This window comes from Antedon mediterranea, chromosome 4 (genome assembly GCF_964355755.1).
Source record: "Antedon mediterranea chromosome 4, ecAntMedi1.1, whole genome shotgun sequence".
NCBI lineage: Eukaryota > Metazoa > Echinodermata > Crinoidea > Comatulida > Antedonidae > Antedon > Antedon mediterranea.
Window position 1 is genome coordinate 12,669,507 of NC_092673.1, and position 19,483 is coordinate 12,688,989.

General features: G+C 36.7%; 1 protein-coding gene across 1 annotated transcript; it reads right to left on the reverse strand.

Moving 5' to 3' along the window:
• Positions 1-11,306: 11,306 nt before the first annotated feature.
• LOC140047563 (uncharacterized) lies at positions 11,307-11,810 on the reverse strand. The gene has a single exon (XM_072092604.1). The coding sequence runs from the start codon at positions 11,808-11,810 to the stop codon at positions 11,307-11,309; it is 504 nt and encodes a 167-aa protein (XP_071948705.1).
• Between the last annotated feature and the right edge of the window lie 7,673 nt (positions 11,811-19,483).

The following is a 19,483-nucleotide window of genomic DNA, read 5'->3' on the forward strand; positions in this document are numbered from 1 at the left end:
GACAGTGATTAATTCACTATTGGTAATCCTTGGCCACATTGCCTAAAGACATAAAATAAAAATAAATAAAAATAGATAGAGTTCATAGAAATGTTTATAGAACCATGTTTTAATAGATATTTATATACAAATACATTCTAAAGAAATGAATCTATATAGAGAATGTATAGAATTTCTATAAACTTTTTAATCTATAGAAATTTTATATAGAGAATGTATAGAATTTCTATAAACTTTTAATCTATAGAAATAAACTTGGCATTTCTTCATTCATTAATTTATTCTATAGAAATCGGATAGATTTTCTATAGAAGTTTAGATAAAAATTGTACCAAGATATCTATGAAATATCGGTAGACGTTTATATTGATTTTTTGTTTTATAGATTTTATATAGATATTTTGGTAGAATTTTAAAGAGTTTAATCTATAGATTTCATCTATAGAAATCTGATAGAATGTTTATAGATTTTTTTATAAAATCAATTTCGATGATAATGTCAAACCTCCATCTGTTATTACCTTACGATATGCATACACTTTATTGTTCACATTAACGCCAATAGCATCTAGAGAATTGATCTGCACATGATTTAAATTGTAGATAACTGGTAAACCACAAGAGTGTATATCTGATTTTGATTTTGTTTTATCGTATCCATACACATTTCGACAATAAAAAGCGTTTGCTTGCGAATCTGTGCAAAACGCTCCAACAGAGAGGGATGGTAAATTGCTTATAAGCATAAATTTCGTAGCAATCTGTTCATGCACAAATTGCGTACCATGGAACATTTTTTTTAACTTTCCATTCATTCCTTCAAAGGCAAAAGTCGAATATGACCACAATGGCCCCCAATTCCTAATACAAGTAACCATATGGAGAAGTTGGTGTAAGTTGAATCTCATTAACTCTTTCCCATATAGAGATTCTACATTGACTACAAATTCTATGATTAAACTTTCACATAAATTGAGTGTTTCTTCATTAACATTATTAAAAAAAAAATTCATAGCAGATACCAAAAGCATCCAATGCATATAATATCGGCGTGGTAATATATCACGGGTTACTACAGCTGAATAATGGAGTAACCAGGACCTCCATTCACTGGCCTTCCAATGTCTCCAAAACTTAAGTGATGGTGTAAAACGTGAAATTTCAGATGGTGGTCTAATGCTAGACAGTTTTTGATCAAGATTACGAATTGATTTCCCAATATAATATTCTTCAGTGGTGGTGTCTACTGTCTACCCATAACTCTGTGAGAGTACGAACTACTCCAATATAGTTAATTGGTGTGTTGATTGGTACCGAAGCTACCTTAGAGAAAGACAACAATTCGTACAAATTGGGAAGTGTCAGTCTGTAACCAAAATAATAAAACAAGGCGTTCCACAAGGGTCAATCCTTGGACCCCTGCTGTTTTTGATTTTCATAAATGACATGTTTTCTGTAAGTAATGTCGTTGATTTAATAATGTTTGCAGATGATACGAATATGTTTTTACAACACAATGATATCGTTACTGCCTTTACAATAATGGCAAATGAACTAAATAAAATTGAGAAATGGTGTAAAACTAATAGATTAACTATTAATACAACCAAGACTACGTATATGTTATTTAGTGGAAAGAATACCAACATTGACACATCCCAATTTGTACATCAATAAATAGAGTTTCAATAGATAGAGTACCATATACTAAATTTCTCGGTGTCATCATTGATGAGAAACTGAACTTTAGACACCATACAAATGCAGTTTCTTGTAAAGCATCCTCAATAATTGGTGCCATGTGTCATATAACAAATTTAGTATCTACTGAAGTGTTACTTACCATATACAAGACACTTATATTACCAGTGTTGACATATGGTATTATTGTATGGGGTGCGGGAAACAAAGAAAATTTGGATCGCCTTCTATTGCTTCAGAAAAAAGCTCTTAGGATCATTTGTAAGGTAGACTTTCATCATCCCTCTTCTCAGCTCTTTGTGAAAACGGGCACATTTAATATATTTGATTTGTATAAATATGGGAAACAATATATCTTTGCGAAAACAACATTTGTAAAATATGTCTAACCTTAACTTAATTAATTACATTTTCGTATATATTCTGAGACTGTGAAGTATATATATACTGTATATATTATAACTTTTCTGGCTGTTTACTTTATCGTTTTGATTTAGCTTTTCGCTTTTTATTTTTGTATCTCCATTGAGATCCAGCCACTGATACCCACAGCATTGTCATTTTTTTCAGTAATTTGCCTTTGGATTTATATATATTTTATTTTATTTTTATTTATTTTATTCAATCAAAACCAACAGCGATAAATACCGCCACTAACAGGTTTGAAACATAAAACAATACAACATCAAAAACGGTTAACAATAAAATACAGATAAAATATATATATATATATATATAAAACATAGATCGGCAAGCCATAAACAACTTCAATTAAAACAGGTTATGCAGGCTGTTCAAGAAGTGAACACATAATCGTCCTCTTAAAATAACCAAGTCTATCATTAAAAATATCGATATGATTGCTATTTAGATTATTAAATGTATAAGGTAGTCTATGAAAAAGTCCCCTCTTAGTACAGTCGACACGGCTGAAAGGAATATGCAATAAATGTCTATTTCGTGTACGACCAGGAACATTTAAACTAAATAGTGAAATTAATGAACAGTCATATTTAGAATTTAAAATATTATATAAAAAAACCATATCAGATATCGTTCGACGATTGCTGACAGAATCAATGGAAAAGGCAAAATTAACACAGTTATAAGACAGGAATCGAACAAACTTCCGTTGAACAGTGTTGATTCGACGGGCCTGACATGGAGAAATTGAATTGAAAATTACGGAACAATATTCAAGGTGAGGACGTATAATAGATTTGTATAAAGATAAAAGTGCCCTGCCGTCGTTCATAAACCTACAATTTCTCCATATTAAGCCCATCATTCTATTAGCTTTTGACAACACATGATTAATATGTGAACAAAAATTTAATTTACTATCAATAAAAATACCTAAATCTTTCCATACATAAACCATCTCAAGATCATGTCCATTCAGATTATAATTGAAGAGCACAGGCCTTTTTTTAAGTGTTAATGCTAATAAATGCAAATATTTATCTATAAGTTTTATCCCCCACTTGTCCGTCCATTCCACGAGACCATCCAGATCCTCCTGAAGTGAAAAAGCATCCTGTGGAGTGGTAATCACTTTAAACAATTTCAGATCGTCAGCAAATAAAAGAGACTCGGAATGATTAAATTTTAAAGGAAGATCGTTGATAAATAAATTAAACAAAAGCGGGCCGAGGATCGAGCCCTGCGGAACGCCCGATAACACAGGGAGCCAATCAGATGTCTCTCCCCCAATGACAACACGCTGTTGTCTATTAGTTAAATAGCTTTTAAACCAACTTAAAAGTGAACCGGATAAACCAAATTTTGAAAGTTTAAAAATAAGCAAATCATGGGAAACGGAATCAAAAGCCTTAGAGAAATCAGTGTAAATCACATCGCACTGCTTCTTGCTGTTAATTGCATCGTATGATGTAGCAAGAAGCAGTGCGAGGTTGGTTTGACATGATCTCCCAGAGACAAAACCATGCTGCCTAGGACTTAAAGCATTAGCAACATGTGATGACAAACCATCATGCACAATGCGCTAAAAAATCTTAGACATAGTAGGCAATAACGAAATAGGACGATAGTTACAGATTAGTTTTTTGGGACCACTCTTGTGAATTGGGACAATATTAGCGTGTTTCCAAGATGAAGGAAAAACCCCAGAATTAATAGATAGCTGAAACAATTTGCAAAGCGGATAAGAGAGTGAGGAGGAGGCACCCTTTAAGACAACGTTACTAATCTGATCAATGCCAGTAGCTTTATTGATATCAATGTTACTAAGTGCCTTTTCCACAGAATGCTGATTCACAGACAGAGAACTAAAGTTATCCACCGCATAGTCAGGAAGACCTGGATAGTCCCGGGAAACGTCCGGAGAAGGCTCACTGAAAAAAGAATGAAAAGAAGAATTAATCATAATTAGACTGGAATGAAATGTTATCGTGACTCATGACAGAAGGAAGATTATTTGACTTGTATTTAGTTTTCATCCAGCTCCAGAATCTTTTACTGTTAGTGACAATTTGCTTAGCCAAAGAGTCCAAGTAATCTTTGTACTTTTTATTGCACATTTTTTTAAAAGACGCGCGAGCAAATTTGAAATTACTTTGGGCTAACCGATTATTATTTTTTTTCAGATATCTATAATACTTTTCTTTGAGTTGAAGCGCACTTCTCAACTCATTGTCAAACCACGGAGGAAGCTTTCTGCGCTTTCTAATTTTAGGCACTGTCATTGACGGCAGCATTTAACAAATTATAAAACATATCCAAAGCTTCATTTAAATCACCTTCAAAATCAATTAAGACACTCCATGGAACACAGTTAAGAGTATTACATAGATTATTGACATCAAGTGCTTTAAAATTGTAAATTATACTTTTACGATTCAAATTATCATTACTACAATTAACATCAAAATTTAAACGGAAATCAATTCTCAAAGATGAGTGGTCAGATAAAAAAATATCGTTAGCATTATAGACTTTGTCGGAAATGTTTTTACTACAAATAACAAGATCAAGCATTTTATCCATTCTTGTACAATACGTATTGCATTGAAATAGGCCACAGCTAGAAAGCAATACATCAAGTAAGTGTTCTCCCATGGACTGAGCTGGAGCAGAATAAGGGTTGCTACGCCAATTAATTTCGGGCAGGTTGAAATCTCCAAGAATGAGGAATTCACTGTTTTTGTAGTAGAGCATAGCGATTTCCACAGACGAAGTAAAACGACGGAGGACATCGAGTGTAGCGTTCGGTGGTCTATAGAATAATCCAACAAGTAGGCTAATACGCCGCTTTAGCTGAATCTCTATCCACATGAACTCCGTTGAATCACTTTCTAGGCGTTCCACTCGGTTACAGGTAAATTTGTTATTCACTAGCATCAGGATACCACCACCGCGTTTATCAGTATCTCTATCGCGTCGAAATAAAGTGTAATTAGAAACGGAAAGTTCAGAATCGAGCACGTTGCAGTTTAACCATGTTTCCGTAAGTGCAACAATATCCAAATTGCTCTGAATTAGGTGTGCATTCAGATCTGAGTTGTATACGTCCATTTTATTCTTCAGGCTACGTACGTTTTGATAGTATACCTTAACTGAAGATGTATGAGTATTACCTGGACCTGGATTCGATTCAACATCGCCACTTAAAAGAATACAGAATGTAACAGTGGAATTAGAATAGAGCAAACGTGGTGCACTGTAGATCTTCCTTGACGGTCTGCTGCTACGTTGGAATGCAACAACACTCGTAGTCGTACTGCTTTGACCGCATAGATACAAATTCCAACATTTACATACAACGGTGCTAGGAATGTTGCAGCTTACCGGCTCAGAGTATCCATCGACTGGCCTTAGCCATTGATTTCTGGATGAAAATCCCATATTAAAACTTGAAAAATAGAGGCCAAGAAATAAGTTCAAAATAAGTAGCGGCACAAGTAGCCCGGTCGAACACATCATGTTGACTACAGTATGCCTACGTTGACTGGCCTAGTATCCACACAATGGGTAGCCTAGCGGAGCTCGATACACGTCCGCTCACAACGAGAGCTGATTAAGCATTTCCATGCTGATCGAGCATTTCCATTATTATTATTATATTATAGTATGTTGTATTTTCCTTCATTTATTTACTACATGAAAACATTTTTGTAATATATTTGTAAATTTATATTTTAAGTTAGGGTGCCACAGATTAAAAGCTTTGCTTGCTTGTGGTTATCCTGTTTTTCACACTTTAATCAAACACAAAGCTGTTAATTATGTTGAAGTTATTTAACTCAGATAAAACAGAGGGCGATCCATCAGTTGTGTCTGAATATCTTAATTGATGCAGTTTTGTAGCTGTATATACACGAGCATTTCCATTCCCGTGCCTCTCTCCAGGAGCCAAACACCATGTGCAACCATACGATCCATTGTACTGATGTATATTTTGTCCGATACACCTTGCAGGTGCATCACATGTAAACATTGTTGCAATTACCTTTGTTCTATGCTTTCCTATGCTATCTTTCCGTTTAAAACCATCTGTTGACAACCTGTTAATTTCAGAAACTATCGGTTTTAAAAAAGTGTTCACATTAGGTTTTGAACTTCCAACCAAAGTCCACCAAGAAAGATATTGTTCCTTTTCAAATGATAAGGAAGTTCATTTACCATTATTTCTAAGGGCCATAACCCATACTTCGAGGACTTGAACACACTCACACCATCAGTATTCAATGTGATCGTTATATCATATTCACCAAGAGGTAATTTTCTATAGAGTCCACCAGCATAAGTATCACATGATTTACGCTGTGTTCCGATTAAAAGATCTTTATTATTGAATAAATTGGACAGCTGTTCCTTGATGTCAAAGACAATGAAATAATTGCCTTTTCTGAATACAGTCTTCAACACCTCAACCCTGCATTTTTCACATGCCATGTCTTTCATGCCATGTCTTTAAGTCCAATGTACGATACACATTTTGGGCAATATGCATGATATTGAAGAGATGCCTTAATATCCTTAAAATATTGTTCAAATAAGTAAAGACTTGCTGGAAAAAATGTGCCTTTGGGCAAATGACATTGAATAAGCTGTAATAAACTGTGCAACGCCGCTCCACTGGTACTATGCCGTATGATGTGAGACATAATAAGAAGGAGGCTCTCTCTTCTAGTTATTGAGCAGTCATCATATAATTGATGATCCTAAAAAATGAAAATAATATCCAGTCTAAGCTCAATTAATAAAGAAGTACATTTTGTAAATAAAATAAAGTCTTTACAGAAGTAGAAGCAACATTTCTTTCACCGTCAATTTTCAGTGGACTTTCATCATATTTATTTCTAGAATTTCAGCTTGCCGGTTAAGTGTTCCTTTCTTGCCATAAAATTATTCTTTCATTATTTACTCACAAATTCATTGCTTTCTTGAGACTGTTCATACTCCATTTCAGTTTCAGTATCTGTATCCTGCACAAGGAGATGATAAAACAATAATATATAATAAATCATTTTAAATTACATCCTCCAACCTACTTTTAGGCACATATATACCTATCTCCATAGTATAAACGGCCTTAACCATGTTGTTGATATAAGGTAGTGATTTAGTTCAATTGTGGATGATGGCTTATATAATATTGGCTATATAACATAAACAATATTATTGACTGGTTTATATAATTTGTTTGGACTAATTTACTTACCAATTCACTGATACTTTCAGTGTTGTTAGTATCTGCTGTATCCTACATAAATGATAAAATAATTTAAGTAGTACTATAAGTTTGAGAACTACATACCCTTTACTATTAATAAATGTGGTAATTTTTTTTTGGTGATTGTTCAGTTCAGAAAATTATCTACAATTAATTAGCAATTTAAATATTTTGTTTTGGATAATTTACTTATCGTTTCATTGCTACTTTCTTCTCTGTTTTCAATATAAGCATCCTGTATTATAATAACAATAATATTAACAATAATAATACTAATGATAATGAAAATTCACAATTTGGCCATCATCCCACCAAGGCAATCTACGAACAGGAAAGTGAGCTTGCCTTGACAGGAACTAGTAACAGTTGTTCGATCTTATGTCGGGCTGCGACAAATTACAACAGTACTGTACTATGTACATATTCTCTGCGATGTGTCACAGCAACAGATAAAACCTTTGGTCTTCAGAGCTCAGCATCCTGTTGTTAGTCCCATAATTCATTTGAAGATATATACCTTGCAGTGGTTTCAATTTTCATTTTTTCAGTAAATTGAATTTATATAATAAATTTGGATTTATGTATAACATATATAGGCCTAGGCCTATTATATAATTCTCACCTTCACTAACTCGTTGTTTTCTGTTGATTAGTCAATTAAAAGTTAGGCCTAGTTAGCTGTGGGCCATGTGGATGGAGGTTGCCTCCATCATGATGGGCTAGTAGTAGTAGGCCTAGTAAAGAGACTGTTTATATTGTATTGTTCATTAGCCTAGGAGGACAATTAAGTCTCTTCGGTATAACTACACACTCATCGTTTGTACTCACCTAATCGTTAGGTTAGTAACTTGATGGGTATAATTTTGTGTCTTCCTTCCGTTGTGTCTTCGCTTCAAGAGAGCGAATTTTGCCTCTCGCACATTCAACGCCTGGGCTGGTCGTGACGTATCTCGCCACTGGCCAGTCCCAGGGCCGGATTCGGGGGTTGAGTGCGCGTAGGCCCGGCGATTGGCTGTGACGTATAGATGACGTAACCACTAGCCAATCGCCAGGCACTACAATCCTCTTCGTTTTATTTTCTTGGTTTCCTGCCCCCCTGACTATTCTCGGACTGGTCTTCCCAAGTAAAGGGAGGCAGGTGCATTTTAGTTCACCGTCAGTGTCTGACATTGCTGTCCAATTTGATGTTTGATTTCAAGTTCATTTGAAAGTTCTTTTGATTTCCAGTTCCTTTTAAAGTTCATTTGATTTCAAGTTCATTTGAAGTTCCTTTGATTTCCAGTTCCTTTTAAAGTTCATTTGATAGTTCCTTTGAAGGTGCATTTTGATTTTAAGTTCATTTCTCCATGGTGGGTCCTCCACTCCTTCCTCTTCTTTCTTTCCTTTTTTTTTTCTTTTTTTTTTTTTTATAACATGGAACACAACGGGGGGCACAGCCCCAACAAGAACAGGATTTGAAAAAACGGAACACCAGAACGTCAAGGTGGGGGAATTACCCCAACAATTTGAACATATGAAAGCCAACAGGGGACTAAAGAGTCCCGAATAAAAAATGTTGCCATAACAATCGAACAATGGGCAATACATACGAACAATTGAAAAACAAGAAAATCAAATCCCTTCAAGCCATGTGGCATAGGGTATCCATCGGGTTGCTGCCCGGCACCGTGTTCCAGGGAACGCTGGCACCTGACAGCCCCCCGGAAGAGAAAAAATCTGGGGTACAGAATTACAGATTCGAGAAAAGAAGGCACAAGCCTATTGGGATTGGCAAAAATTTAGCACACAACAGTAAAATTTTGTTCTGGAATTCCAGTATATAGGGCTGACTGTTTGTGTGTATACAAAATATTCCAATTATAAGGGAAATCGTCAAAAAGAGACCGCACTGACAATCGTAATTGAAACAAGGGACTTACGGTCCCAGCTAAATAAGTTGAGGACATGTTGGACCTCAAATTTTGGGGTGGGAAGAGGATTTGCTCTCCGCCAATTTTTTGGGCGTGCGGTGAACTAAGGACAGACAATTGTCCTGGGGTTACAAAAATGTTATACGCAAGTACACCAAGAAGGGGTGTACTGTATTTAAGTGATTAGAACGGTGTGGTGTAATAATCGTTTTGAAGAATTGAGTCCTGTTAAAGAATTGAGTTCTTTTACTCTCTTTTTTTTTCTTTTTTTTTTTATTCACATTTTTTATTTTATTTTTTTTTTTTTTTTTAATAAACCCAAACCAACGGTTCCAGTGGCGTGATTGTTCTGCTTGTCGTCAGTCCTGAGCTGCCCCATTCTTGTTCCAAGGTCAGCCCGTCCAGGAATACTTGCAGCATTCGGACCGCCGCTTCCCTTGTCCTTTTGTGGGCTGAGCGTCGGAGACAATCAGCCAGCCGTTGGTTTGCCTTGTAGGCTTCTTGGAGGAGACGTCTGTCTTCGGGCGTCGGTTCGAGGTGCGTCCCAAGGGCTTCACTCCGACCGGCCTCTGCCGACACTGGTGGTGGTTTGGCCTCGATCTGGATGCCTCCCTTCTCCTGTTGATATTTGGAGGCGGGTTGGCTCTGTGAGACGCCCCACGGTGAGGAGTGAATCGATCCAAGAGATCGACCATCCCCCCGGGGTTCGCCTCCCAAGCCTCGGCCAGGAGCACCAATAAACAATGTGGGTATAGCAGCGCCAGTGGACACTGCAGCTTGGTGATGTCTACCCACGTTGCTGGCTCCTCGCATCCCACAGCCCGAGCGGTCGGCACAGCGTCACTGCTCCCTCCAAAGTCGAGGCCTGCCTGGGTAACAGGGAGACCACTCCTCTAACAGGTGATCTTTGGATGTGCCCTGTTTCACGGTACATGCTTTGATAGGGCAGGGGTAGCTCGTCCGCAGCAGTCGTTGCAGCTTCGGTGGTGATGGACTATGTCCCCGACCTCTGGTCTGACTCCTTTCGGCGGTCGTGTGGCTAGCTTCTGTTGCTCCCGTGGGCGCCACTTGGCGTCCCACTTGAGCCCCAGAGCCAAGACCACCCCGTGGGCGTCCTTGACTGGACTCGTCTCGGCGATGACTTCCCCAACTGTTATCTGACCGGAAGGCGCGCTTGCTTGGTTGCATCGATTGTCGAGGTGCCGCTTCCTTCAGATGATCGGTGGGCTTCTTATACCTTACGTCCGTTGCCCCAAAGATCGGATCCTCTGCCTGGGCCATCCTCTTCCCGACCAGGCCCCCGACAGACAGGGTGCCGAGGTCTGGGCCCTCCAACCGGCAAGTTATTCTATCCGGTCCGATCGTTTGGATCACCCGACCTGCCACGACGCCCCTGGTCAGATCTTGAGCCAGGAGGCAAGCGGTGCAGTCGAGTGGCTGGCGAGGCGGCAACCCCGCAATATCGATGTTGGTTTCGAACTCGGTGCCATTCTGAAGCCTCACAATGGATCAGTATTTGGCCGCAGCAGGAGCGGCGATGCTGGCCTCTCTGGTGAGGTGGAAACACTTTCCGCTGGCTGGCGCCTCCCTCTTTCTAGAAGTAGAGGAGACGTCGCTGGCGTTCTTCTTTGTGCTGGTGGCTCTTCTCGGTTGTTGTCCTCTGCCCCGGGGGCTAAAAGGAGTGCGGCCACGGCAGATGTGTTTGTCGGCGGCGGGCCCTCTCCTTGCCCAGCAGGCAAGGGGCCGGACCCGTCCCGATGTGGAGAGTCTTCTCCCCCGGAGGGTAGCGGAGTGGTCGCCCTCTCGGAGGCCCGGGCAGGGGCAGGCAGAGAAGGAAACTCCCTCTCCACTAGCTCTGCCCAGTCCATTGGCGTCACGGCTTCTGAATAACTCTTCTCCATAATAAAAATCTGAAAAATATAATGAAAAGCACCTTTCCAATCATGGTGAATATGAATTACAGTGTTAGTCAGCCCGGGGTGAGACGTTTGAATGCGGATCTACTCGGCACACTTGGTACATTTAAATCGATCGATATCGATAGTTTCTGCTGGAGTAATGTTGACGCATGCTCCATGGTACCATTCACCGCACAGATCGCATTCGATCATAAAACGCCCCTCCCATGGCTTCCTACAAGTACAGTAAAGGCCGTCATCTTCGTCATCCCCGTCGGAGTCGGAATTCGCCAGATCAAGGTTGGTGATCCAATTTGGCAAATCCCGATCCCGGCAGAGCTTCAGCTTATCGTGGTGGATTACAAATACTTTAATACGGAGACGTACACGGAAGGCATACGGGGCCAGCACCTCAGTGACTACCCCCGGACCCTTCCATGGCGCATTCAATTTCTTGTTTTTCCCCTTTATTTTGGTCTGGTCGAACACATAGACTTTGTCCCCGACTGCGTATGTACGCTCTAGTAGCTTGAGGTTGTATTGATACTTATTGCGCTTTTGCATTGATTTTAGGTGTGTTCTTGCAATATCGTGCACTAACTTCATATTTTCTACTAGGCCAGTGGTGTATGAGTATGGATCAGTAATTGTTGTGCCCCCTGAAGAGCCGAACATGAGGTCGGGTGGTGTCGATACCTCCCTGCCCAGCATCATCAGGTTTGGTGTAGATTGGGTACTTCGGCATACCGTGGCCCTAATTGGTCAGAAGTTAAATCTATAAAAACTCTATCGATATTTTTATGAAATATCTATAAAGGTTCTATACGAAATCTATCGAAAAGTTCATCGGAATTATTATAGAATTGTTCCGAACTGTATATAGAGAAATGTTTAGAAACTGTTTAGATATTATATAAGATATATTTATTTTATTTTATTTTTTATTTTATTCAATCAAAACCAACAGCGATAAGACATTCTAAACAATCTCTATACAATTTCTATGAACAATCTATAACAACTCTATTGAAAAGTCTATCGGAATTCTATAGAATATATATACAGTAGTAGATAACTGTACTGTACAGAGAAATCTTTAGAAACTCTATAAGAAAGTACAGTATAAAGATATTCTAAAGAATTTCTAAAGATATTTCTATACAATATCTATACACATTACAATCTATAACAACTCTATTGAAAAGTCTATCGGAATCATATAGAATATTATATAGAAGATAACTACTGTATAGATAAACCTTTAGAAATTCTATACAAAACTCAACAAAAACTCTAAAGAATTTCTAAAGATATTCTAAAGAATTTCTAAAGCTATTTCTTAAGCTATTTCTAAAGTTGTTTCTATACGAAATCTAATAGTAAAATATATAGAATTTGTTTATAGAAATTCTATAGATTTTTTTCTTACGGGATAACGCCCTCATTACAGCATTAAAACGCCGTATTAGTATAAAATAATTGTTTTCTTTGGTGGAAATGAGCCACCATACTTATCTGACCAATTAGGATTAGGGAATTAATGTGGTTTGCTGATTTAATAATATTAATAATGCGCTGCTCTCACAGCATTTATTCGGTCCAATAAAACATGTTGGAAATTCGTTTTTTGTAGACTATTTAAAGAACGAATAAATATATAAGAATATTATATACACTATACAAAATTACACAAAAACGTTATACACAATAAATTACTTAAACATAACCAAATTATTTAGTAACGGTGTTGTTGAAAACTGTAATTGAGAAAATTATTTGTTCGCGCGAATCGAAAGCGTCATGCTATGCGCATGCGTATTCAAGTTTCTGTCTGTCATACTCCCTTCTGCGACGAATTCTTGTTCCTTTGATTTTTCGCTTCAGCGAAATTTACTAGTTCGAATTGTTTCTACTTTTTGCGAAGCGAAATATTGGCAACCAATCAGAGCTCGGGAAATGAGCTATGACGCTTTCATGAGCACTCGTGCGAATCGAAATGTTCAGCAACCACGCGAGGAACATGTAGGCTATGGGGCATGAGCCAAAAAGAGGCCTAGAAAACGAATTTTGTGATCTCCTAACGGGGGGGAGGAAGATATTCACACAGTTTATAGTTAATAATTAGATTAACACAAATTCAGCCGGTCCCGCTTTCAAAAGTTACGCAATAAGTGTAATTTTAGGTGTAAACAAATCGAATCAATAAATGAAACTCTTGAATAAGTACCTTTTAGATCTATATTTTTATGTATGAAATGTAGGAGTGTTGCTGTAGTATCCTCTACACCACGATGCGCTTTGTATGCAAACTGCATTGGGTCAAGCTTATTTTCAACAACTAGTTTAATCAGACTAGCTACAAACCTCTCAAGACATTTCATAACTAGCGAAGTTAATGCAATGGGACGAAAATCGTTGCTGTCGCCTTAACAGGTGACAGCTTTGGAACAGGAACAATAAGTGAGTGTTTCCAAATAGATGGAACAATTTGAAAAATGTGCTGAAAAATATGCCAATTCCGAAGCACAACTTCCAATCAGTTTCCACCAAGTCTGTCAGTGCCTGCGGCTTTTTTCGATTTAGTCCTGCGAAAAAGATTTCTTAGCTCATAGGTTATCAATGGGTTAGTCTCAGAAACTCAATTTTTACAAATCTCAGTTGATCTACTCTCGAAGTTTGACTCATCAAACATGGTATAGAATTTATTTAAGGATTCCGCCAGGCTTGCTTCATCAAACCCGTAGAGCATCTCAAAAGGAGCCTTCTTTTTAGAACCTGTCATCAATCTTATATTATTCCATGCTTTGCGCGTGTTTTTATCCTGAAAGTGTTTTTCAACCTTTTTTTAAAATTTATTTTTACTCTTTTTAATACTGTTTTTTAACTGATGTTTTGCTTGTATTAATTTATTTTTATCATTACTTTTGAATGCTAACCTTTTGTTTCTGAGGAGAGCAACCTTAACGCTCTTATCTACCCACGGTTTATCATTAGGAAAAAGACGGATTCTGTTAGTTCATTAATATCCGCAGCAGAATCAATAAATAAATCCCAATTCGTTTTGTCAAGGCAATCTTGAAGGTGTTCAATTCTCTCAGGATGCCATAATTTAATGCGTCTGTCTTGTGGTTTCGTGGACTTCAATAGCTGGATCATGTTGTGGTCAGAGGCAGTGGTGGCGCCAGCGGGGGGGAATTTCGTCGGGGAATATAATATACAGTAAAAATCATTCGCGTTCACTTCGTAGCTTCAGCGCCTAGAAAACCGCGACGTTCCATTTTTCTAGTACGTCGGACGGAGAGCTATTACACTTTTTTGAATGCATTATTGCCGGCGATCTAATAACTATACAACAACATTTATTCAATATTCAATATTTTACAAAGTTTATGGGTTAAGATACACAGAAGCCAAAGTGGCTTGTCTTTGTAGTCCTAAGCATAAACATAAAACATATTATACGGACGCATTACATTAACAAAAAATGACATTTTGAGACAGAAAAAGAAAAAAAAACACAAACACAACAAAGTGATATTAAGCCAAATGTTTACAACCCCAATTTTGCAGTAGCAATAGTAGCTAGCAATATGTTTCAAATATCATCTTTTTAATATTGTACTTTAGCATAGGGAGTGAGGTCATGTGATTTTGTTCTAGGGTAGACTGGAGTTTATTCCAGTATGTTGGTCCTTCAATAAAAATTGATCTTTTATTAATTTCTAGTAAACAATAGGTACGCACTAGCGGTGTCCCTTTGTACGAATCGTTTAACCAGGGAGTTGTAAAATATTACAACTCCCTGGTTTAACATTGGGCCCGGCCCATTGCGGTTTTACGCGTGATATCATGTTCCATCCAGGGACCAGAATGTGTACTGTTAGTATCCAGGCGAACTTTACCGAAGCGTTACGTTGTGAACTGTGTATCGACGTACGCTATACAGCAAAAGGTTACGAATTATGTTCGCGATCTATTGTTTTTTTATTTACGATTAACCCTGTACCATGGGGTACCTAAAATAGACGTTTCACTGTAGGCTCGACTAACACTCGCACTAAACAAACATTTTTCCAACATCTTATTATAGCTAAGTTATTACATTTCCAATGTCCTGTATGTCATGAACTGCTCATCATACATCGAAATTCCAGATTCACATCTGGGAAATAAACTGATTTTCTCCGAAGGAAAATGGTCTACGCTTGCGGACGCATTCCCCTCCAAATAAAAGGTAAAAAAGGGCACTTTTTTAGGCCTTTAGGCCTGAATTTGTTTAAGTCATAAGTGTAGTTTTTGAAGACCTGCAGCTCTAGTTTTCAAAATTGTCTTAGCTCAATCGTCCCCAATAGTATAGAGCTGGTCAAGGATACTTATACATTTCGTTTCATATTTCGATGTACAATATACAGTTAGTGCATTGTCTGGGAACATAGAGCTCTCTTTTTTTTCAATTTTTTTTCCATATCCATGTTAGGGCTGGTTCTGGAGACGTACCGGTATATATTTTGTTTTATGCTTCGAAGTATAATACGTTAATTTTCGGGACCTGCAACTCTATTTTTCAAAATGTTCTTAGCTCCACCCCAACCATGGTGGGCTGGTCCTGTAGACCTATAATTTCGTTTCGTATTTCAATGTTTTGCAGGGACCAGCAGCTCTATTTTTCAAAATGTTCTTAGCTTCACCCAACCATCCATAGCGGGCTGGTCCTGTAGACTTATAATTTCGTTTCATTTATCAATATGGGCCTATATAAGTGCAATTTCCAGGTCATTTGAGGCCATTGGCAAAACAAAGTCTCTGCAGAAAGTTTAGTCACATTATGTATGCAAATTGAGAAATGGGGTCGAGGGTAAAAAATGTTATACTTTCGGTAATTTTTTCGTGAAATGTTTCATTAAAGCAAATATATATACATTCTGAATAAATCTAATATAATAATCAGTGAAGAAATCAAATTCACCCTAATTTTCAGCTAATTTGCATATCATCGGGATGAGTGACAGAAGTGTCACTCTGTTTGCAATTTGTTTCGTTCAAAATGTTAGATTACTAGCCTAGTTTAAGTTGCGGAGGCTTTTTTTGCACATATCCGTCCCCAATGGCAGGTATATAAACTGTACCAAACTGGCGAGTAAATCATGTTTTACTTTTTAAACCTCGCAACGTCTCAGTTTAAAAGGCTACTCGGGCCAATAATTGCTATTAGCCTTTAGGTTATTGCGATTTGGACGTTTTTAGCCATGGATTATATTGATTAACACTGTTCTGATTGGTTGTAGCTTTGAATACTTCTTCTCGGAACTCATCCATAATACAATAGCAATTTAGCACAGTGTTTTACTATATAACCAGATAAATAATAGGAAACATTTAATAATTTGATAATTGACATTTACATAGCAATTTAGCACAGTGTTTTACTATATAAATTATAACAAATACAATTTGGTTAGAGTAAAACACAATGATAAAGAATAGGAAACATTTAATATAATATGATAAATTACATATACATAGCAATTTTGCACTGTGTTTTACTATAACCAATTTGGTTACGGTTAAACACAATGATAAAGAATAGGAATTTAATAATAAAGTATGATATGACATTTACATAGCAATTTAGCACTGTGTTTTACTATAACCAATTTGGTTACGGTTAAACACAATGATAAAGAATAGGAATTTAATAATAAAGTATGATATGACATTTACATAGCAATTTAGCACTGTGTTTTACTATAACCAATTTGGTTACGGTTGAACAAATGATAAAGAATAGGAAACATTTAATAATATGATAAATGACATTTACATAGCAATTTATCACTGTGTTTTACTATATAACCAATTTGGTTATAGTAAAACACAATGATATAGAATAGGAATCATTTAATAGTATGATATATGACATTTATATAGCAATCTAGCACTGTGTTTTACTATAACCAATTTGGTTACAGCATGGATACAGTTACACACAATGATAACAAATAGGATAAAATTAATTATGATAAAAGACAGTTAAATAGTAATTTATTTTCTATAGCACACTAATAAAGCATGGATATGATATGATATGATACAATATGATTTTCTCCCAATTAGTGAAGATATTTTGGGATACTGCGTGCGTAGTGCACCTAACAAGATCATGTTCGCTATTTAAAACTCACATTTTAAAACCGTAAACGCATAAATTTGCGGACATACTCGTAAAACACACTTCCAGAGATTTTATGATTTTAACAGTACTACAACATCCATAACATACGGTAGTATAGATTTGTACAAAAAGAGCAGAACAATTAATTAATTTTCATCATTGATTGAATTAAAACCATTAATGGAATTTTCATAATCAATTCAATTCATCACATCGATGCAATTTTCATCGATGCAGTTTTCATCGACGCAATTTTCATCGATGCAGTTTTTAACGACGCAATTTTCATCGATGCAATTTTCATCGACGTAATTTTCATTGCATCGAAGCAATTTTCATTGCATCGACGCAATTTTCATTGCATAGACGCAAGTTCCATTACATCGATGCAATTTTCATCGACGCAATTTTCATCATCGATGCAATTTCATCATTGCCAAAAACTAGCGTAAACGGCGTTCCATAATTAGTGACGAATCGCATATTCGCCGTTTATTGTTGAGGCGCGTAAACAGTGTGCGCAATGCACGTTTCCCTCCCATCATGACGAGACGAATCGATTCGACGCTTCATGTGACGAATAATCGCCAAATTATAATATTAATATAATTAATGAAACAAGATACGCAGTTGATGTTTGCATCAATTGTTCTTTAGAATAAATACTTTCGAAATACAAAACAAAATATGTGTGGCGAGTGACGATATTTATTTATTTTCTCATTTCTACCAAGAATAACAAATGTTTGAATACAAAACTTTGTGCATGTGAATTAAATTACAAAAATATTAAAATGAGGATTTTTCACGAAGAAACATTGCGTAAAATACTCGTATTCAAAAGTTTCTGAAATTTGTAGATATAATATGATCATGATGGTCATGAAAAAGAAATTTGACATTCCTAATATTTTTTTTTGCAAAAATGTAATATGAAACATACAATTTACATAGTTTATCATTGTTTTTTATTAGAACCAATTTGGGTACACAGTTAAACATACTGTAGTGATAAAGAATAGATACTTGTTAGGTTGCTTTACCCTAACGCTAGTTTGAAGCGACATTATAAATTAATCGCGAAAAAACCGTATCGTATTAAGAAACGTTTGACATTTTGTAGATAATGTTCAATATAGGTTCTTACATTTATAAAACAAAAAAAATATAAGATATAAGACAAATCGATGATTTCAATAATTTGCATTTCTAAAAATTCACACTTATGAAAGACCATACATTTTGAGAGCAACCCATAGAACATGTTTACCAATTTAAAAACGTTTTGAATACCAGACGTATTCACAAGCGATGGTAACTTCGCTTGTCATTGGTTAAAACGCTTGCGTTGCGTTTACGTCCTTGCGTTACGTTCTAGTGGGAACCAAGCTTTAAACAGCACAGACGGCAATACGCTGATCGTCCTCATCATCGCCATCACTTCTTCGTTCAACAAATAAATTGCCAAAAACGATTTAAGTGTTGTGTTCGCCATCATGGAGCTATACTACTAGCTATACACGTGTTTTTGAATCGTTAAGCACCTTTTCCTTTTGATGTATTCGAGTTACACGTTTCCGTTGAGTACAAAATTCCACTGCGCATAGTGGGCGTGGCCTAACAATACTCCACGGAAAAGTCCCATTCGAATTGATATCAGAAGATTACTATACTAGTACCAAAGAATATATATCACAAGAATGAGTAATCCGCGATTTTCCATGTAACAGTAATATTGTCCATGTGGTAGGGCGCCGCCATAAGTGTGGATGTATCTGGGATGTATACAACTTTTTGTGACGGTTTCACTAATCAAAGGCTGGACCACCGGTAGTATTTTCATGATAAAAAATGTTATCAACTACATGCCAACATCATGTTAAATACTATTTGGATATTTAAATGTTCGTTTTATGCAATTTATTTAGTAAAAACTGCATTGTAAAAAGTTTGCTTTATCAACCGGGCGCTACGACAGCGTGACCGGGCGTGTTGCTGTTTACGCGATTTCACGAAGGATAGTTTAATAATATTCCTATATTTAACTTGTTTCTGGTAAAACAAATAAATGTTAATAACATTTAACATTTTGTCCTATTAATAACAT